The following is a 22,417-nucleotide window of genomic DNA, read 5'->3' as shown; positions in this document are numbered from 1 at the left end:
ATAGACAATCATCAGATTAGAGAACTTCACAATGAACAGGTGAGCCAATTAGGTCCTGCCTCCTTCCCATCTCCCTCCCTGATACACAGAATAAACCCTCAGTCCTGGCCTCCAGGGTAAAAATGTGAAATTATCCCTGCAGTAAGCAATCTACTCTGGGGTGGGATACAAGTATGGATGTGGAGAACAGAGAGTGGTCCTCCACACCAGATACCAGAGCAAGGAAAGAGGTTAATGGAGGAAAGCCAGCCCCACCCCAAAGAAAAACCCAACCTGGAAACTGAAGAGGCCTCCAGCCTGCCTACCTGCTCCTTCAGCTAGGTGGGCTCCCAACATACAAGTCAACTAGTCAACAGGCATCATCCACTCACAGGCTAGCCCTTTAAAGAAGACGTTGCTGGAGAAACAGAGTAAGAGAACCATAGGGGAAATGTGTACTACCAGTTTCTATGCTGATCAATTTAACCATTTATTCATAATATAAACTAAGCACTAAAGATCACCAAGCATCTGAGGAGCCAACAGCATTAAAAAGCAGGACCATGATGAAAACGAAGTGACCCACAGGTTAAAAAGAATAAAATTTTTATAATCCTAATGTTTAACCTTAAATATTAGTCACAATATTTAACCCTAAAATCTATTCCAAAACAGAATTTTTATAATCCTATAATTTATCCTCAAATTCAAAAGTACATTGTAAATCAAATATAGGCAGCTAGGAAAAAGGACCAATCAGAGAACAAATGAACAAAAACTTGAAAATATGATTGCTGAAATAAAATAGTGATTCTCAGTAAAATGAGCAAGGATAAGTATCAAGCTTGAAAACCCAAAGATAAGATCAGGGAAAAGCAGTAAAAGAGAGTTTGGCAGTTCTTCAAAAGGCTGAACACAGAATTACCATATGACCCAACAATTCCACTACTAGGTATGTACCCAAGAGAAATTAAAACATATGTTCACATAAAACCTTTATACACATGATCAGAGCAGTGTTATTCGTAACAGCCAAATATGGAAGCAACCCAAGTGTCCATTAAGAATGGATACATGAAATACGGTTTATCCATACAATGGAATATTACTCAGTCATAAAAAAGAATGAAGTGGGAATTTCCTGGTGGTCCAGTGGTTAGGACTCCCTGCTTTCACTGAAGGGGCCCAAGTTCGATCCCTGGTCAGGGAACTAATATCCCACAAGCCATGTGGCACAGCCAAAAAAAATGAAGTACTAATACATGCTACAACATGGATGAACCCTGAAAACATTATGCTAAGTGAAAAGATGCCAGTCACAAAAGATCACATTTTGTATATTTATATGAAATATTCAGAATAGGCAAATCTATAGACAGAAAGTAGGTTAGTGGTTTCCAGGGACTGAGGGGAAGAGGGTAACAGGTACGAGATCTCACTGGGTGATGAAAAGTTCTGGAATTCGACAGTGGTGATACATGCACAATTTTGTGATTACACTAAAAACCGCTAAACTGTACAGTTTTAAAAAGTGAATTTCCATCATATCAGGAAACTAAAAAAGAAAAATCACATGATCATATCAATATATGCAAAAAAAGCATTTGACAAATTCCAACACCCATTCATGACAAAAACTCAGTAAACTAGGAATAGAGGGAACTTCTTTAACTTGATAAAGACTATCTACAAAAAAATACAGCTAACATCATATTTAATGGTGATAAACTCAAAATTTTCCCACTAAGATCAGGTACAGGGACTTCCCTTGTGGTCCAGTGGGTAAGACTCCATGCTCCCAATGCAGGGGGCCCAGGTTCAATCCCTGGTCAGGGAACTAGATCCCACATGCATGCCACAACTAAGAGTTCTCGTGCCACAACTAAGAAGCCCACGTGCTGCAACTAAGAAGCCCACATGCTGCAACTGAGACCTGGCGCCACCAAAATAAATAAATAATAGTTAAGGAAAAAAAAAAGATCAGGTACAAGACAAGGACATCACCTCTCACCACTATTCCTTTTGAATATTACACTGAAAGCTCCAGGTAATGCAATAAGACAAGAAAAGGAAACAAAAGGCATACAGATTGGGAAGGAAGAACTAAAACTGTTTGCAAATGAAATGACTGTCTATACAGAAAATCCTGAAGAATTAACAACAACAAAAAAACCTCCTGGAACTATTAAGTGATTACAGCAAGGTGCAGGATACAAGGTCAATATATAAAAGTCTTACCAGCAACAAACTTGTAGAATTTGAAATTAAAAACACAATACCATTTACATTAGCACCCAATAAGTGAAGTACATAGGAACAAATCTAATAAAATATGTATAATATCTATATGAGGAAAACTACAAAGCGCTATTGAACAAAATCAAAGAAGTAAACAAGTGGAGAGGTATTCCATGTTCATGAATAAGACTCAATATTGTCCTGATGTCAATTCTTCCCTAATTGATCTGTAGATTTGATGTGATTCCACATTGTCAGTGTGGATACTGACAAACTGATTCCAAGGTTTACATGGAGGCAAAAGATCCAGAATAGCCAACAATACTGGAGAAGAGCAACAAAGTTGGAGGACTGATGCTACCTGACTTCAAGACTTACTACGAAGCGACAGTTATCAAGACAGCGTGGTATTGGCAAAAGAACAGATCAGTGGAACAGAATAGAGAGCCCAGAAACAGACTCACATAATCAAATGATCTTTGACAAAGGAGCAAAGGCAATACAATGGAGCAAAGATAGTCTTTTCAATGAATGGTACTGGAATAACTGGACATCTACAAGAAAAACAATGAATTTAGATACAGACTTTACACCCGCTCACAAAACTTCAACTCAAAACAGATCACAGACCTAAGTGTAAAATGCAAAACTATAAAACTCCTAGAAGATAACATAGAAAACCTAGATGACCTTGGGTGTAGCAATGACTTTTTATACACAACATCAAAGGCATGATCCATGAAAGAAATAATTGATAAGCTGGACTTCATTAAAACTAATAATTTCTGTTGTGCAAAAGAAATGTTGAGAATGAGAAGATATGCCACAGACTGGAAAAGAATATTTGCAAAAGACCCATCTGATAAAAAACTGTTTTCCAAAATATACAAAGATCTCTTGAAACTCAACAATAAGAAAACAACCTGATGAAAAAATGGGTCAAAGACTTGAACAGACACCTCACCAAAGAGGATATACAGATGGCAAATAAGCATATGAGAAAATGCTCCACGCCATATGTCATCAGGGAAATGCAAGTTAAAACAACAAGATACCACTACACACCTATCAAAACAGGCAAAATCCAGAACACTGAAAATACCAAATGCTGGCAAGGATGTGAAGCAACAGAACTCTCGTTCATTGTTGATGAGAATACAAAATGGTACAGTCACTTTATAAGACAGTTTGGTGATTTCTTACAAAACTAAATGTACTCTTACCACACAATCCAACAATCAGGCTCCTTGGTATTTACCCAAAGGAGATGAATACATATGTCCACATGGATGTTAACAGCAGCTTTACTCATAATTGTCAAAACTTGGAAGCAATCAAGATGAGCTTCAGTATGTGAATGGTCAAATAAACCGTGGTACCTGCAGACAATGGGATACTTGGCACTAAAAAGAATGATCTATCAAGCCATGAAAAGACATGGAGAAACCTTAAATGAATGTTACGAAGTAAAAGAAGCCAATCTGAGAAAACTACATACTTTACATTTCCAACTACATGACATTCTGGAAAAGGAGAAACTATGAAGGTAATAAAAAGTTCAGTGGTTGTCAGAGGGGTGAATAGGCAGAACACAGTAGATTTTGGGGGCAGTGGAAATACTCTATGATACCACAGTGATGGATACACATCATCATACATTTGTCCAAACCCACAGAATGTACAACACTAAGACAGGATTGTAATGTAAAGTATAGACTTTGGATGATTTTGATGTGTCAATTTAGGATGTACCACTCTGGCAGGGGATATTGATAATTGGGAGAGGCGATGCATATGTGGGGGCAGAGATATGTGGGAAAACTCTGTTCCTTCCCCTTAATTTGCAGTGAACCTAAAACTGCTCTAAAAAATAAACTCAACAAAAACCAAGAAAATGTGAATTTTTTGATATGTGAATTGTATCTCAATAAAAGAGTGAGAAAGCAAAAGAAAATTAAGTCAATAGACCCTAAATTTGGGCTTCCCTGGTGGCGCAATGGTTAAGAATCCACCTGCCAATGCAGGGGACACGGGTTCGAGCCCTGGTCCGGGAAGATTCCACATGCCACAAAGCAACTAAAGCCCGTGTGCCACAACTACTGAGCCTGCGCTTTAGAGCTCATGTGCCACAACTACTGAGCCCACGTGCCACAACTACTGAGCCCACGTGCCACAACTACTGAAGCCCGCGCGCCTAGAGCCCATGCTCTGCAACAAGAGAAGCCACTGCAATGAGAAGCCCATGCACCACAACGAAGAGTAGCCCCCACTCGCCGCAACTAGAGAAAGCCCGCACACAGCAACAAAGACCCAACGCAGCCAAAAATATAAATAAATAGGCAAGCAAAAAAAAAAAAAGAGAGACACACAAAATCCCACACCCATCTTACAGGAGTTTCAGGAGCAGAAAAAGGATGAAATAGAGATGAGGAAATCGTAAGGAAGTAGGAAAGCAAAAGAAAGGTTGCAGCATTTAACAGACCGACTGGCAATGCAAATTAGTAAAAAGGGATACCTAGATACATTCTAGTAAAAGTTTGCAAGCCTGGAATATAAAGAAAAATTCTTTTTTCACTGGAAAACAAAATCAAACTGGTCACATATAAGAGGAAGAAAAAGTCAGGTTGGCCCCTGAGTCTTCCAGAGCTGCAGCCAGCACAGGAGTGAGCAACAAAGCAGCATGGCACAGAGGTGAGTGTGGCCTGAAGGTGCAAGAAGGTCTCATTCAGCCTGCTATGCCTGAGCCCCCAAACCACAGGCAGAAAGCTTCAAGGAAGGAGGAACTCCAGAAGCAGAGCCTGAGAGATATTCTATTTAAAAAACAAAACAAAAAACTACCGAATAGTGAAATCCCATCAACCAAGAAGTGAAGTAATTCACAAATGGAGAAACTGTATTTTAAAAATTGACGATGAGCATTTACTTTATTAAAGTACCAAACTATACTAAAAATTAGAAAAATCTTTCCTAGAATATAAATATCAAAGGACCCTAAAATAAACCTGAGAACGAACGAAGTTGAAATCACATATTCTGATTTCAAAACTTACTACAAAGCTATGGTAATCGAGACACTGTGATACTCACATAAAGACAGATTTATAAACCAAGGGAACAGAACAGGGAGCCCAGAAACAAACCCTCAGCGTATACAGTCAAATGATTATCAACAAGAGTGCCAATACCGTTTAATGGGGAGAGGACAGCCTTTTCAACAAATGGTGCTGGGAAAACTGGATATAAACGTAACAAAAGAATGAAACTGGACTCTTACCTAACACTGTATAAAAAAAAAAAACTAACTCAAAATGGATCAAAAACCTAAATGCGAGCTAAAACTATAAAACCCTTAGAAAAAAACAAATGAAAAGATTTTTGACATTGGTTTTGCAGTGATTTCTTAGAACACTAAAAGCACAGGCAACAAAAGAAAAAATGAAAAACTAGGTTTCATCACAACTTAAAACTTTATGCAAAGGGCACTATCAGGGTAAAAAGGCAACCCACAGAATGGAAGAAAGTATTTGTCAGTCATATACCTAATATGTCGTTAACATCTAGAATACATATAGAACTCCCATAAATAAACAACACAAAACCCAGTTAGAAAATGGGCAAAGGACCTGAACAGACATTTCTCCAGAGAAGGTAAATAATGGTGCTCAACATCAGTAATTAGTGAAATGCAAATCAAAACCGCAATGACATATAACTTCATACCCATTAGGAGAGCTACTATTAAAAAAAATTGAAAAAAATAAGGGTTGAAGAGGATGTGGCGAAATTGGAACCCTCAAGCATTGCTGATGGAAATGTAAAATGGTGCAGCCACTGTGCAAAATAGTTATGATGGTATCTCAAGAAGTTGAACATAACATTATCAAATAACCCAGCAATTCCACTCCTAGGTATATACACAAAAGAACTGAAAGCAGGGGCTCAAACAGATATATGTGCACCAATGCTCACAACAGCACTACTTGCAACAGCCAAAGGTAGAAGCAACCCAAGTGTCCATCAACAAATGGAAAGATAAACTGTGGCATATACATATATGGAACATTATTCAGCCTTAAAAAAGAATGAGTCTGATACATGCTACAACACAGATGAACTCTGAAAACATTCAGGTAAGTGAAATAAGCCAGACACAAAAGGACAAATGTATGATCCCACTCATATTAGGTATCTACAACAGGGAAATTCATAGAAACAAAGAGTATAACAAAGGTTTTCAGGGACTGGGATGAGGAGGGATGGGAGTTACTGGTTAATGGGGAAGAGCTTCTGTTAGGAATAATGAAAAAGTTCTGGAAATTGACAGTGATCGTGGTTGCCCAACATACGTATCACAATATACATAATGCCACTGAATTATACACTTAAAATGGCTAAAATGGTAAATTTTGTTACGTATATTTTATAATTAATAGAATTTTTAAATTAAAGTATTATGCATTATCTGTGAATTATACCTCAATAAAGTTGACTGGCAAAGGCTATAAAATCTGATAAGTATTCACTGTTAAAAGTTCTAACAAAACAGCATTTTTACACACATTGACTGGGAATGCACGTTGATATCATGTTTCTATAGACCATTTCAGCAATTTATCAGAAGTCACAAAAATATCTATTGCCCTCTACCTATTCGTTCTAATTCTACAAATCTGCCCTTAGGGGAGAAAGGAAAAATAGGCATGAAGATTTAAGCACAAAATGTTCATCAATATGTTATTTACAATATTATAATACTATCCAAAAATAGGGAAGGGTAAATAAAATGATCAAATATTCATAGCATATAAAAAGAGGCATACCATAAAAAAACTTAGACAAATTAATTAGTGACATTAAAAGAATACATGTTATAAAGTGGAGAAACATAAAAAGTTACATGTTATTTTATTTTGTTTTTCTATATACTGAACAAAGCCAAGGAATAAACACACATACTTCAACAGTGATTGTCCCCCGGCTAAGTTAAAGACCCTTATCATATGCTGTCAAGGTGATATGACCCAGGACAGAAAAGGCCTCGCCGGAAGAAGCAGTATTAGAATGGAGAAAGAGAGTTAAAAGGAGGCTCCAAGCATAGGGCTTATCTATCCATATTTTCCTCAAATAAAAACTGTTTTACAATTAAACTTAAATCTAAAAAATGGAAAAAAATAGTAGTACCTGGAAAGGATTAAGAATGTCTGTTGTTTAAAAATCAGCAGAGGGCACCCTATTCAAGGATATAATTTGTTTTAGCCGAAGTGCTAGGATTTTTTTGTTGGTTTCTTTTACAGTGAGCATACCACAATCCTTCTCAAAGTTTAACATGCCCAAAAATGATCTAAAAATCCTATTTTGTAACGCCAGATTTTACCTTGAGAGAGTAACATTAGAAGATGCGTAGGAATAATTATCCAAAAAAGCGTTTTGTGAACACCTATTGTTTCCCCTATATTTTGGCAGCATGGAAGAATAATTACTATCCTACCACTGGCACATTTTACAAAACCCCTTCACATTCAAGTTTTCACAAGCTTCTCAACAATAATACAAGATAAGTAGGATTGATAACACCAACTTCCAAACCCCCAAAATACACTAAGTACCCACTAAGAACCAGGCACCGGGCAAGGTATTTCATACACCTACTTCATTCAAAATTTAATTGTAAAGAATATATAAAACTGAATCACTTTGCTGTACACCTGAAACTAAGAACATTGTAAATCAACTATACTTCAGTTAAAAAAAATTTGATTGTTACCAAAAATCTATGAAGTTGATACACTATCCCCATTTTACAGATGAGTAAACTGACACTCAGCAGTTATAATAATTTGCCCGGGGGCAGATTTGTGATCTACACCCACATCTGTCTGAATCCAAAGCACTTTCATCATCCCACAAACAGTCCCCCAGAAGCTGAGACTCGGAAAGAGGTAATCAATTATCTGACCAAGTCTCATTGGCAACTAGAGCACAGAGCCTTCTTACACTTTAATGAGCTTTTCACCAAGTATGCTGCCCTCATATAAGCAAGTACACATCCTTCCATCAGGAGTTTACAGAACACAATCTCATAAGATTTTGTAAACCATCTTAAGGAAAGATAAAGTGGCAAGGGAAAACGCCTTAGAAGCATAACTAAATTAAAACACAGGGATAATTGTAAAGTATTTGATAAAGAATATTCAAAAGAGTAATCATTAATAAAGCTTCCAGATGTAGTTTACATAACCTTGGAATTATATTTATAATATTACAATAAAGACTATTTTGAAATCTTTTTAAATGGACAACTGGGATGCCTACAGAAAGTGCTATGATTCAGGGTCATCATTACTTTAGACTATTTCGTGATAAGTATTTAGGACTATGTGCTTTCGATAAATATGTATGTTTTAACTACTTAATAATATAATAATTTATTAAGATGTAAATATTACTTACCTATCCCAGTTTGGAGCTATTCGCAAATGCTGGGTTAGCAATTGGAACTAGAAAAAAAAATTAAGATGTATTTAATTCATGAAATGACACAGAAAGTGACCACTAACAAATCAAACCAGTATACATATGAAATGCAAATCCTGCACCAAGGAAATTAATTACGTTCAGTGTTTTTGCATCTTTGTAAATATAAGATAAAAATAAAAACTAAAAATAAGAACGTTCAGTTTCTCCAACTGAATTATATTCCCTAAATATGCCTCTGCCCCTCACCCCACAAACACACACCAAGTACCAAATAAGGAGCTGTAATACTATCCTGGAAGAAAATGAACTTAAATTTTTTCAAGCCAGTTCCCAAACCAAGGCCCACAAGGGAAAAGGCCCCAGACCACTGTAACTCCTTTCTGAGGATGACTTCAAAAGATCTGCCAAATTCCCATGGTTTCATCGATGAATCAAGACGGTCCAAGAAATATCTCCAGGGGAAGAAGGAAAAAGAAAAGTCTTAGAGACTCAGTTCCCCGTTCAGCGTCACATCGGAAGCCTTGGAATTTACCAGGAAGACCCAGTAAAAAGAGCCCCTATTCCACGTGGGCAGCTCACTCCAGCAGTTGATGAAAAGACCTCTGTCTTCTGATTTCACAGATGAAAAATACCTTACAACTACTACAAATTAACGTAAAATGCAAGCTGAGTGTTCCCAAAGGAGTGGTTCAAAATCACTGTCGATTCAACTGCTTTTAGATCTAAGCATTAAACAGAGGACAATTCTGGCAAACCTATCATCTTGATGAGTCACTGTTTTTCATTGTAATTAAATCGTATTAGTATTTTAGCGCTTGTTTTAATCTCTACAGAAATAAAAGAGTTATGTGCAGAAGGAGAGCTGCAAGCCCGTGATAGGAGGAGCCTTTACTTCACGACTTAACTACGTACCAGGGGTGAGTGGAGGAGCCTGGTGGCCACCTCCCTGTGCCCGGCCACCACGCACAAGTAGCAAAGGAGATTCAGCTTGGCTCGGGAGGCCCCTGTGCTCTTCTCGGGGCAGTCGATCTGTGAGCACACTTGTTGCAGAAAGTCATTCCAATCTTGGTCTTCTAGAAATACTAATTTATCCACTGCAGAGGAAAGAAAATATTAAAAGTGGGGCCCATGTGAAAAAGGACTGCTGAGAACATTACAAGAAGAATAAAACGGAACACAGAATTTCAACGCCTAAGGTGAGGGCACACAGAAAATTATAAATTTACACTGTCAAAACCAAAAATACTCGAAAGACATCACTACTTTTATTTGCTCTTCTATGTTCATCTCTTTTTCTCCCCATGGAGACGGTTTGAACTATGTCAATGGAAACCTATGCTTAAAAAAAGAAGGTAGATGCCTAAATTTAGGAGAATGTTCTCGCAACCAAGAACATAACAAAATGCAAACTTAAATAAAACTGTACTATGGAAAAAACAAGATACCCTTTGCATAAATAAAGCAACCTAGCCTTAAAGTACTGGAAAAGCCAAATTTTCTACAGATGTTATAAGGTCCCAGTGAAATTACTAGTAAACATAACTAGGTTAATACAAAGCTGAAATCATCTGGGAGTCCCACCTCCAAACCCCTATACAAACAAAAGACAAAAAGTGGGAAATGAAATGCCAGCTAAAATTAACATAGTTTCACCTAATCTCTATATTTAAACAAAATAAGCTATAACAATAATTTCCTAAAATAATTCAAAGTAAAGGGGGAAAGGGACGGAATATTATTTTGAGATAATTTTCCTCTAAGTTTTCATAAATAGTGCTTCTACTTGGAACAGTTTATTTCAATTTGAACGTATGTTGTTTATTTTGAATTTACTTTGATTTGATTTCAAATCATAGATTCTACTCCAGCTATGATGAAGAATTTTTCCAGATCTAGTTTAACAGCTTAAAATATAACTTATCAAACAAAATTTAAGGTATAAGAAAAATTCTTATACTCACCCTAAGTAAGACTTTGTTAGGGGAAAGGGAACGTAACAATCGACCTTTAAGTACCTCCAGTCCTACATCAACCCCACAAAAGTGAACCAACCATCTGACCCTAATCTCAACTGCCCTACTCCCTCAAGTAGAATCTCGATTCTTCATTGTGGTTTCCAACCTTCTGTACCCATAAGAGCACCATTAATGTTGGAAATTCAACTGGCTTTACAAGGGAAAGGACAGGAGAAGGGCCCACCCGTTCAACAGGAAAACTCGCCCAGTTTCATAGGAACTTTCCCACTCACAAGAGTACTGAGCAGCCTAGACCCAGCTGAGTAAGGGCAAACGCTGGCTCAAATGGATTACAGGTTGTTTATAATTTATACAGTGTCTCAAGAATACAGCCAGTTGGCAAGAAAATAAAAATTTAGCTATTCATAAATAAAATATTCCATTTGCTATTAAATTTCATATTTGTATTTGTCCGCCATGAATCTATGTGCTTGATAAGCCCTTTATGATCCTACCTGAATGTGCTGGTAGATGCAATATTTTTGGATCATATTTAATTGGTGGTTGTTTCATTATCTGTGGTTAAAAAAACAAAACAAAACCTTTTAAGATGGGTATCTATCTCCTGATATGTCTCCTATATCAGATTATAAATCAATGAGGACAGAAAAGAACACTGTAAAATGTATCACCAAAAAGAATAAGCATTCAACAAAGCCCCTTCAGAGTAAAATATACAAATATAGGTAATAATGCATAAAATAAAATCATTTCAATTGATATCTTCAATAAAATAAAGCATCATGGAAAAGGGTCACCCTATCCTGGCTTACTCTTAGGCTAATTTACCTCTAGGTTAGAAATTTAGTTCCTCAACAAATATTTATTGGATACCTGCTAGGGTGAGGCACTATGCTAAGGGGGATACAAAGACATGATCCTACTGCCAGAGAGCCGACACACTGGCTAGAAAGATAAGACAAACATCTGTGAAACCACAGAAAAACATAAGATATTTAAATTAGAATGCAAAACAGGCGGGACATAATTACAGACAGAACACTTCAGAGAAGTGTTTCTAAAAAGAAAGAGAATCAGAAAGGACTTTAGGTTGATGTGGTCAGGGCAGGGTATATGGAAGACCTGGAAAGTGGCATGAGGTCTTGAAGAGTGGTCAGGACTTGATGACTGAATTGGCGAAGATACACTTCATGAATAGGAAAGCACACGATTTCCTTGAGCAAAGTGAGGAAAGCGTATAGCAGCTGGAACCATGAGTTTGGAATAGCTGGGGTACTTCAACATGACACTTTTAATTAAAAAATTCAACCATCGAACTTCCCTGGTGGCCCAGTGGTTAAGAATCCTCCTGCCAGTGCAGGGGACACAGGTTCAAGCCCTGGTCTGGGAAGATCCCACATGCTGCGGAGCAACTAAGCCCGCGAGCCACAACTACTGAGCCCGAGTGCCACAACTACTGAAGCCCATGTGCCTAGAGCCCATGCTCCACAACAAAGAGAAGCCACCACAATGAGAAACCCGCACTCCGCAATGAGGAGTAGCCCCTGCTCGCCGCAACTACAGAAAGCCCGCATGCAGCAATGAAGACCCAATGCAGCCAAAAATAATTAATTAAAAAAAAAAATTCAATCATCATTTCTATGTCTAACTTCTCCAAAACCTCTCCATAGAGCATCTTTTAAACTTCTGCTGGTAGTATTCTCACCAAAACTGCATATCCTCATTCTAATCATGAGAAACACTTAGGCAAACCCAAATTGAGGGACATTCTACAAAATATTAATACCTGCCCAGTACTCTTCAAAGTGTCAAGGTCATGAGACACAAGGAAGGAATATGAAATTACCACATGACTGTGAAGGACAAGGACAGATTGGAGCAAACTAAGGAGGCACAGAAACCAACTGTAGGGCTTCCCTGGTGGCGCAGTGGTTGAGAGTCCGCCTGCCGATGCAGGGAAAACAGGTTCGTGCCCCGGTCCGGGAAGATACCACATGCCGCGGAGCGGCTGGGCCCGTGAGCCATGGCCACTGAGCCTGCGCTCCGCAATGGGGGAGGCCACAACAGTGAGAGGCCCACGTACCGCAAAAAAAAAAAAAACAACTGTAACATGGGATCCTGGAACATAAGAAGAAGGGCACTGGTGGCACAACTGATGAAATTCAAATCAGCTCATCAGTTAACAGCACTGTACCAATGTCAATCCCCTGGTTTTGCTAACAGTACTGTGTTCCTGTACATTGTTAACACTAAGAGAAGCTGGGTAAAAGGTATACAGGAAGTCTACTATTTTTGAACCTTTAAGTCTAAAATTAGTTCAAAATTAAAAGTTAAAAAAAAAAAACTTCTAAGGTTTCCCAGAAACAACTAGGTCTGGTTATAAAAAGAAAGAAATACAGAATATGGTCAAAAGATAGCACAAATTGTTCTAGAACTTCCACTGGGAAAATACCGTTACCCATTAAATTTGGTATAATATACAGTTACTCTGCCAGATACCTGAATGCATAAAAAGAGATAGCTCCATTATGACAAATAGCTGAGTAATCTATATTAAATGTTGTCTATCTAGTAAATAAACATTGATCTAAGAAGCCTTTTGTGCCAGACTATAGAAACTTCCCCAGTGAGATGAAACAGTCATAAATGAATAAAGAAAAAGACATTTTAAAAAAAGGAAGGAAATAAAAATGCATAATAGGTGGTGAAATGTGTGCTGGAGCTGGAAATCAACAGAAAACAGAGGAACTGAGAAATTAGTTTCCTTTTCCAAGGAGAGTACTCATCATTCCCTACTAATACAGTATTATATTCCAAAGATGTGAAGCAATGAAAATCCCACTGGGTTAGAAGTGCATTGTAACCTTGACTCCCCAAGCTCCCCGTGTCTCCCCATCGTCTGCCCTACAATCCTGACAACCTATGAGAGGTGTGGCCTCCCTGTGATCTGCCCACCCACCCCAGTCTGGTGAGCGCTGCTCCCTGACATCTGCCTTCACAACACATCAGCGAGGAGAATGTCTGGAGTAATTCACCCAAGTAAATATGGAGAAATGAAGGGACTGAGGCTAAGGTCTGAGGTCTAGAAGTCAGCAGCCACTCTCCAGCTCATGTACTCTCCAGCTCATGTACTGACAGGCAGAGCTGCTGCAAAGGGGGGAAGAAAACTTACCCTTCCAGTGAAAGAGAGAGTGATGCAGGAAGAGGAGAGGGTTACAGAAAAGGTGAGGGTTAGGAATGTAGACACGTGGCAAGAAAGAAAGAAAAGCAGACGACAACAAGAACAGGAGAGAAAATATGGCAAAGAAGGGACTTCCCTAGAGGTCCAGTGGTTAAGACTGCACTTCCGGGCTTCCCTGGTGGCGCAGTGGTTGAGAGTCCGCCTGCCAATGCAGGGGACACGGGTTCGTGCCCCGGTCCGGGAGGATACCACATGCCGTGGAGCGGCTGGGCCCGTGAGCCATGGCCGCTGAGCCTGTGCGTCCGGAGCCTGTGCTCCGCAACGGGAGAGACCACAACACTGAGAGGCCATAGTACCACAAAAAAAAAAAAAAAAAAAGACTGCGCTTCCACTGAAAGGGGGCGTGGATTCAATCCCTGGTCGGGGAACTAAGTTCCCGCATGCAGCGTGGCCAAAAAATAATTTTTTTAAAAAAAAGGAAAATAAGGCAAAGTATACTGGGAATGAAAACATGACCCAGATTTCAGCCCTCGGTTGTTAGGGTGCCTTCCCGCACCTTCGGATTGTCAATAATTGGGGTGATGACAAGATCTGAGTCTGTGTAGATAAGCTCTCTCATCCGGGTCTCCAGGTCCTGCTGACTCAGGTGTCCACTTGTAATCTGAAACAAGAACAAAAATTAGACCCGGTTTCTGTGACTAGTGAAAAGCTTTAAGAGACGGAGCTAGTAAGATGCTGAGTAGACTCCACTGAAAAAAGTCACCTGTATCAATGGACCTCCACTGCTATTCAAAACACTTCCACAGACAGTCTCATCTGATCTTCACAAAAATCCTAAATCTAGTGTATCACTATTCCCATTTTTACAGATGGAAAAAACAAGGCTCAGAGAAAGTAACTGACTTGCTCGTGTTTACCACAATAGCTGGTTAGAACTAGAAAACAGATCTTCTATAGTTTGATGTTCTGAACTATGATGAGACAAATTGGTCTTTCAATTACCAGCAGGGTTGTTATCTTTCATCGGCCAAAACTTAATCAGCTTATTTCTGCTTTACAGAATATTCAATATGAAATTTAAATTACAGCATAAAAAAATTTCAAGCTGAAGTACTGACCTGTTATGTAAGTATTAAACACCCACATCTTTACAAATCCTAGTTAAAGCGGAATTGACACATAATGAAAATGAATAACTAGATGTTCCCCATCAGTTATTCAAGATGTTTCTTTGTGCTCTCCTTAAACTCAACTTTTATTTTTTTTTTTGCAGTACGCGGGCCTCTCATGGCTGTGGCCTCTCCCGTTGCGGAGCACAGGCTCCGGACGCGCAGGCTTAGAGGCCATGGCTCACGGGCCCAGCTGCTCCACGGCATGTGGGATCCTCCCGGACCGGGGCACGATCCCGCGTCCGCTGCATCGGCAGGCGGACTCTCAACCACTGCGCCACCAGGGAAGCCCAACACTCAACTTTTATTCCTAGTGCTATGCCTTAGTATTTCACATCAGACAAAAAAAAAAAAAGAGGATTTATGCATTAAGAACTTCCACTGAAACTTTGACTGAAAAAATGCTAACCAGGAAATCAAATCAGTGAAGTGAAAGGTAAGCAGAAAAAGAAATGATCCAAAACTAAGGTAAGGGACAGAGTAATTAGCTAACAAAGTTCATGGAAACCTCAACAACCCTTCTTCAACTTAGAAGACAGACATATTAAAAACACATGAAGAATAAGTAAGGAGGAACTTCTGTAAAAAACTATGTTAAAGAAAATTTAAGAACATGGACTTTCAAAACAGATAAACTTGAAAGAAAAGCCAAAATGAAGTCAACTGAAAAACTTTTACAATAATCTAAAAATGAGTAAGGTAGACCAATTAGAAAATTATATGTAGAAATTAATTTCATATACATAAAGTGAATGTATGCACAAAAACAGGTTATAAAAATACAATATCCCATTCACAATAGTAAAAAATAAACTGTTAAATAAAATGCTCAGGAATAAACTAATCAAAAATTGCAATGAGGTCCTACATATTAAATGAAAAAATTAAGTCATAAAATTATGTTCCCTTGTTTATAAATGAATACATAGGGGCTTCCCTGGTGGTGCAGTGGTTAAGACTCCGCCTGCCAATGCAGGGGACGTGGGTTCGAGCCCTGGTCCGGGAAGATCCCACATGCTGCAGGGCAACTGAGATCGTGCACCACAACTACTGAGCCTGTGCTCTAGAGCCCGTGCTCCACAACAAGAAAAGCCCCTGCTCGCCACAGCTAGAGAAAGCCCAGGCGCAGCAACAAAGACTCAACGCAGCCAGTAAACAAACTTAGAAATTTATTTTAAAAAATTACAAAACATAAGCTCCCTTATATAATTAGTGCTTAAATATTCTCAATAAAATAATTACATACACTCCTCCACAATAAACATCTGGCAGAAGAAATTCAACATCTATCGCCTTTCAGAATGCATTTTTTTACTTTTACAGTGATTTTCTATCTCACATATAACCAATTATTAGCACAGTGAGATTTTATTACAACCTATTTACATTTCATTTCCATACAAAATTAAGTTTCACATGGTTCGAATGCATTTCACATTACATAAAAAATACAGCAACAACTGCAATAAGTACAATAAATAATAACTTGGTGAATTTTTTACTTCAGAATATTTCTGCATTCAAAAAAACTATGATTGAAAGAAATTAAAGAATAACTAAATAAATAGAAAGACATCCCATGTTTGTGGAAGAAAACTTTATATTGTTAGCATGGCGATACTCCTCAAATTGACCTAGAGATTCAACACAATTGCTGTCACAGTCCCAGCTGGCTTCTTTGCAGAAACTGACGAACTGATCCTAAACTTCATATGGAAATGCAAGAGACCCAGAATAGCCAAAAACAAAAAACTCTGAAAAAGAACAAAGTCAGAAATCATACTTCCTAATTTCAAAACTTACTAAAAAGCCACAGTGATTAAGACAGTGTGCTAGTAGCATGACGAAAGACATATCAATCAATGGAATAGAACTGAGAGCCCAGAAGTAAACCTTCACATTTATAGTTAATTAATATTCAACAAGAATTCCAAGACATTATTTAATGTCTTGGGAAAGAAGAGCCTTCTCAACAAACGGTGCTGAGGCAACTGGATATCCACATGCAAAACAAAGAAGTTGGATCCCCTACCTCGTGCCATATGCAAAAATTAACTCAAAATGGATTACAGACCAAAATGTAAGATCTAAGCAGAGAAATAAGCCTTTATGACCTTAGAGTAGACAACTGTTTCTTAGTTATGTCACCAAGAGTACACAGGCAACAACAAACACACAAAAAAGATAATGAATTTAAAATCTTTGTGCTTCAAAGGACACCATCAAGAAAGTGAAAGGACAATTCACAGAACAGAAGAAAATGTTTATAAATCATATATCTGTAATATATAAAGAACCCCTACAACTCAATAATGGGCAAAAGGTTTGAATAGACATTCTTCCAAAGAAAATATACAAATGGCCAATAAGCACATGAAAAGATGCTCGACATCATTAGCCAACAGGGAAATGCAAATTAAAACTACAGTGAGATATAATTTCACACCTACTAGGATGGCTGTAACCAAAAAGAGACGATGCAGCACTATTCACAATAACCAAAAGGTTGAAGCAACCCAACTGTGCATCAAAAGATGAATTAATAAATTGGTACATACACACAATGGAATATTATCCAGACTTAAGAAGGAATGAAATTCCTGATACACGCTACAACGTGGATGGATCATGAAGACATTATGCTAAGTGAAATAAGCCAGATACAAAAGGACAAATATTGTGTGATTCCACTTATATAAGGTTACTAGGCAAATTCATAGAAGCAGAAAGTAGAACAATGGTTGCCAGTGGATGGGGTTGGGGTGAGGGATGGGTAGGGGGGAATGGATAGTGGTGATGGTTACATAACAGTGTGAATGTACTTAATGCCACCAAACCGTACACTTAACGGTGGTTAAAACGGTAAATTTTATGTAATGTGTATTTTACCACAATTTTTTAAAAGACATAATAACAAGTTTTGGTGAGGATGTGCAAAAATTGGAACCCTCATACACTGGTGCTGAGAATGTAAAATGGTACAGCTGCTTTGGAAAACAATTTGGCAGTTCTTCAGAAGGTTAAACAGTTATCATGTGATACAGCATAGAACACACACCCACACTAAGATGTACACAAATGTTCACGGCAGCATCGCTCAGAATAGCCAAAAGGGGAAACCCATCCAAACGTCCACAAATGGATGAATGGAAAAATAAAATGTGGTATATACAACAGAGTATTATTGGGTAGTAAAAAAGAATATAGTATTGATACATGGTACAATTTGGATGAATCTTAAAAACATTACGTTAAGTGAAAAAAGCCAGTCACAAAAGATCACATATTGTATGATCCCATTTATATGAAATGTCCGGAATAGGCATATTTATAAAGACAGAAAGTAGATTAGTGGTCGCCTCAGGCAAGAGGGTAGAGAAACTGGAAGAAAATAGGAGTGACTGCTAATGAGCACAGGGCTTCTTTGCAAAATGATGAGCATTCTAAAATTGACTGTGCTGACTGCACAGCTCTGTGACTATGCTAAAAGCCCCTGAATTATACACTTTAAATGGGTGAATTATATGGTGTGTCAATTATATCTCAATAAAGCTGTTATCAAAAAAACACCTATGAAGCACCTCTCTCTTAAGAGTACTTACTAGAAAAACCAGTGATAATCAAGGAAGATGACTCAGTTGTAAATTTTGCAATTAAAAACACAGTTCAGAGATTAACTTGCAATTATTCTTCTGAATCCCTGTATCCTACGCAAAAAGAAAAAAAGAAAATTCCATCTCTGCTTACTTTGGTCAAGGGAGAAGTCTTCTGTGGTGAATTTTGAGTCATAGCCTCACCAGGATTTAATGCCACTGCAGTGCTAGTTCTTGGAGTCGGACGAGAACTGAAAAGTGCACACCAGTTAACATTACTCACATTTCAGAAACTTTATCCTGTTTACTATTTTCTGGGTTAAAAAACACATCTCATGAAAAACGGTAGAATATGATGATTCTATGTGACCTCGTTAAGATTTTAAAAACTTTAAACTCTAATTTGTGTTTATGACACTCATTTTTTTAAACTGTTTTCAAAGTAATTTCCTGGGTAATTGTTTTTTTTATTTGGAGCTTCTATACTATATACAGTATTTTCTGTTTTAACCAGAAACCTAAAAAAAAGATTTTTTTAATGTCTGCTGATCTAAGCAGGATTAACATAATAAAATAGAACAGATACTCTACAAAGCATAGACAAGGTTTACAATTTTATTTCATAAAATGTTTGAAATGGAAAATTACCTTGGTACCTACTTAAGCAACAAGTTATATTCTGTATCTATTTTTAATGATTCCTCCTACACCTATCGATGGCTGCCATACTCTGTGGACCACTCCATTACACCCAGGTCTCTGAGTTTTCTGCATTTTAAGAAATTCTTCCATTCAGATCATTACGGTCTCTTTTAATGAACTCCTTCAAATTTCCAAATTATCACCCCTCCTTCATCTACTTGCCTTTTTATTCATTCATTAAACAAGGACTTACTTAGGTCATAAAATATACCAGAGATCATACAAAATTTTTTTTAAAAAACTGAATTTAAAATGCCTAAGATATATATAAATAAATTTAACATGCTTTATATTTAAATATGAGTAAAACAAATCAGGAAATTTTAGTTTATCATTATAACCCCTATGTCATGAAATTAAACTATTTCTCTATGAGACTAAAACTATAAATAAAATATAACACAATATTTACACATTAATAAAATTTTAAATACACTGGTCTTAGTCACTTTAAATACCATTCTGATTTTATTATTTCAATGATTGCAAATACTGTTTAAGCCTCCCAGATAAAGCGACATTTAAATAAAAACACAACCTGTTCTTTTTCTGTAAGTCTTTATCTAAATAAAGCTGGAGTTCTGAAATTTTAAATTCAATTTTATTTGAAGTAGAAGTACAAAATGAAAACGTTTTAATTAACCCTTATAAATAGGAAAAATAAGGTGGTTTGGTTACAATTTTTTAAAAATACGTAGCGACGTCTACATTCCATTGGCCAGCACTTAACAGTAACTTTGAAAGTAGAGAGTGAGACTGGAATTTGCATTTCTCCCTGTCCTTTATTTCTGTGTAACATGGTTTACCAGCCAGACAACAGACACTTGAAGAAGATTTCACTTTCATCTCCCATGGATCCCTTATTGCTCCGTCATTTTACATACCTGAGAAGAAACATGGACTCATTCAACTGACCCCCAAGAGTGCTCTTAGGCCGCAACTCAGATGGATTTTCTGTGGCAGGAAGATAAAACAATATCCATCAATGAACAAAAATATGAGCAGGGCACGACGTACACAGAGATTTAAAGAGAAAGGTAACGCAAATTAGGAACTCTCAGAAATAGCATTGAGTTCAAGAGTGCCAAATGAAAGCTCACCTAGTCTAAACGAGTGACTGAGCTGCTCACCACTCTTCTCCCCTTTTGCTTGTCCACAATGAGGGCTCTTGAGAAGCTCCTTGGAATCTTGTGACCCAGAATACTCCAGGTTTCTGCTGTTCAACGATAGAAACCCAACACAACCAAGCTTACTACTGAGCTTTCTGTAGAGTTTTCTCTGTCAAACAAGAGGTTGGAAAAGATACTTAAACTGCACAGGACATTTGGCAAAACTACTGAGTTAGAGGGAGTTCCCTGGTGGTCCAGTGGTTAGGACTCCGCTCTTTCACTGCCAGGGCCTGGGTTCAATCCCTGGTCGGGGAACTAAAATCCTGCAAGCTGTGTGGCATGGCCAGAAAAAAAAAAACAACTAGCGAGTTAGAAAAGTAATATTTTTCATTGAGTAGCTAAAATGAGCACTTACTACATGGTAGGTATTGTACTAAGAAGCCTATAAACCTTATCCCTGAAAAATAAGTAACAGCAGGCAGATCGGCGAAGTAAACCAGAACTCAAGATATCAGTGAACCAGTAGTGAGTTTCCCTTTTATTTTTTTCCCTTCCAGTATTGTTCGACCTGGACTCAAAAGCAGTGAGTAGACAGGAGCCCCAAGAGAAGCCCTCTATTTCTGTTCCAAGGAACAGGAAAGGGGACCCCTAAGGGTCAGAGCGGTGGAAACACCCTAGTTTTTTGTTTGTGCTTTTGCTTTTTCCATTTTGTCCTTCCCCAGCCTGCAGGTAATCCTGCAGCAGCTACAGGGGACAGTAGCCGCTTCTGGCCAGTGCCTAAAACCCTGAAGGAGGAACATTCTCTTCTCTAGCCAGAGAGTTATGACCCCCAAGAATGTGAAGCAAATCTCTGTCGCTCTGTTCTCTTTTTTCTCCTCTCTCCTTGTCCTACTGCTACTTGGTCCCAAACACATCCATCAAGACATAAAAACTATAATACACCATGACTAAGTGGGGTTTATTGTGGGAAGGCAAGGCTGCCTCAATATATGAAAACCACTTTATGTAAGAGTCCATAATGAGAGTCTAAAGAAGAAAAACCACATGATCATATCAAATGATACAGAAAGAATGACAAAATTTAACATTCATTCAAACTGAAAAGGGGAAGCTACAAAAACCTCCAGCTCATCATATTTAACAAGTAAAGGCTGAATGCTTTCGTTCTAAAATGAGAAACCAGGCAATGTGTTCATTTTCATCACTCCTCATTCATTACCTTACCGAAAAAGTCCCAGCAAGGGAAGTAAGGCAAGAAAAAGAAATAAAAAGTATACAGATTAAAAGGAAGATGACAAACTAAGGTGAAAGGTGTCCTGGGATTTGCTGACACTGATGGACCAGGTCCTAAGCCCAGGTTTCTGTACTTTTCAGAGTCTAATACAATGTGAAAACATAGCTGAAGCTCAATGGATCACAGAAACTGAAGTTTGGGAGAGACCTTAAATAGAATTCAGACTTCTCTATCCGATACAGTGAATTTACAAGATCAAAATTAAGAATCAGACAACCACTTACCATCGAATGAACGGAGGAGAGGGGGAGTCAATTATCTGGACTTTGCCTCTATTCATCTACTTCTCACCTTGTTCTTTTCAAAATACCATCACTTTGGGACTTCCCTGGTGGTCCAGTGGTTAAGAACTCACCTTCCAACGCAGGGGACACAGGTTCAATCCCTGATCAGGGAACTAAGATCCCACATGCCGTGGGACGACTAAGCCCAGGCGCCACAACTGCTGAGCCTGTGCACCACAACTAGAGAGAAGCCTGCACGCTGCAACAAAAGATCCCACATGCCACAACTAAGACCCAACATAGCCAAAAACAAATTAATTAATTTTTTGAAAATACCATCATTTTTATAACTGTCCTGGGCTAAAAAGATTTTATAATAAAATGAAGTGGATTAGTCAGGATGAACTAGGTTATACTGTGGTAACACAAAATCCACAAATCCTAGAACTCAGAATCTCCTAGCTTTATGTCTCAC

At 38.0% G+C, this 22,417-nt stretch overlaps 1 protein-coding gene across 12 annotated transcripts in view; it reads right to left on the bottom strand.

Annotated features, from left to right (window-relative positions):
- The window catches only part of ULK4 (unc-51 like kinase 4), a 518,222-nt gene that overhangs the window by 469,649 nt on the left and 26,156 nt on the right, over window positions 1-22,417 (bottom strand). For 9 of the 12 annotated variants that reach the window (XR_016394710.1, XM_089919133.1, XM_022563634.3 and 6 more), the window contains 7 exons: window positions 20,416-20,531; window positions 20,200-20,269; window positions 18,768-18,864; window positions 14,408-14,512; window positions 11,165-11,225; window positions 9,607-9,788; window positions 8,668-8,714 (listed from right to left, as the gene is read on the bottom strand). Coding sequence is in view for 11 of the 12 variants with exons in the window: in XM_089919133.1 (XP_089775259.1) it covers window positions 8,668-8,714; window positions 9,607-9,788; window positions 11,165-11,225; window positions 14,408-14,512; window positions 18,768-18,864; window positions 20,200-20,269; window positions 20,416-20,531 (678 nt within the window). In the remaining variant the exon portion in view is untranslated. The remainder of the gene's footprint in view (window positions 1-8,667; window positions 8,715-9,606; window positions 9,789-11,164; window positions 11,226-14,407; window positions 14,513-18,767; window positions 18,865-20,199; window positions 20,270-20,415; window positions 20,532-22,417) is intronic. The other 3 variants (XM_089919134.1, XM_089919135.1, XM_089919137.1) reach the window with 2 other exon arrangements.

Source organism: Delphinapterus leucas, chromosome 10 (assembly GCF_059928025.1).
Source record: "Delphinapterus leucas isolate spDelLeu-1000000601 "Yukka" chromosome 10, BTC_Dleu_Yukka2, whole genome shotgun sequence".
Classification (NCBI taxonomy): Eukaryota; Metazoa; Chordata; class Mammalia; order Artiodactyla; family Monodontidae; genus Delphinapterus; species Delphinapterus leucas.
The sequence above is the reverse complement of the archived record's forward strand: the minus strand, read 5'-3'. Positions and strand labels throughout refer to the sequence as shown.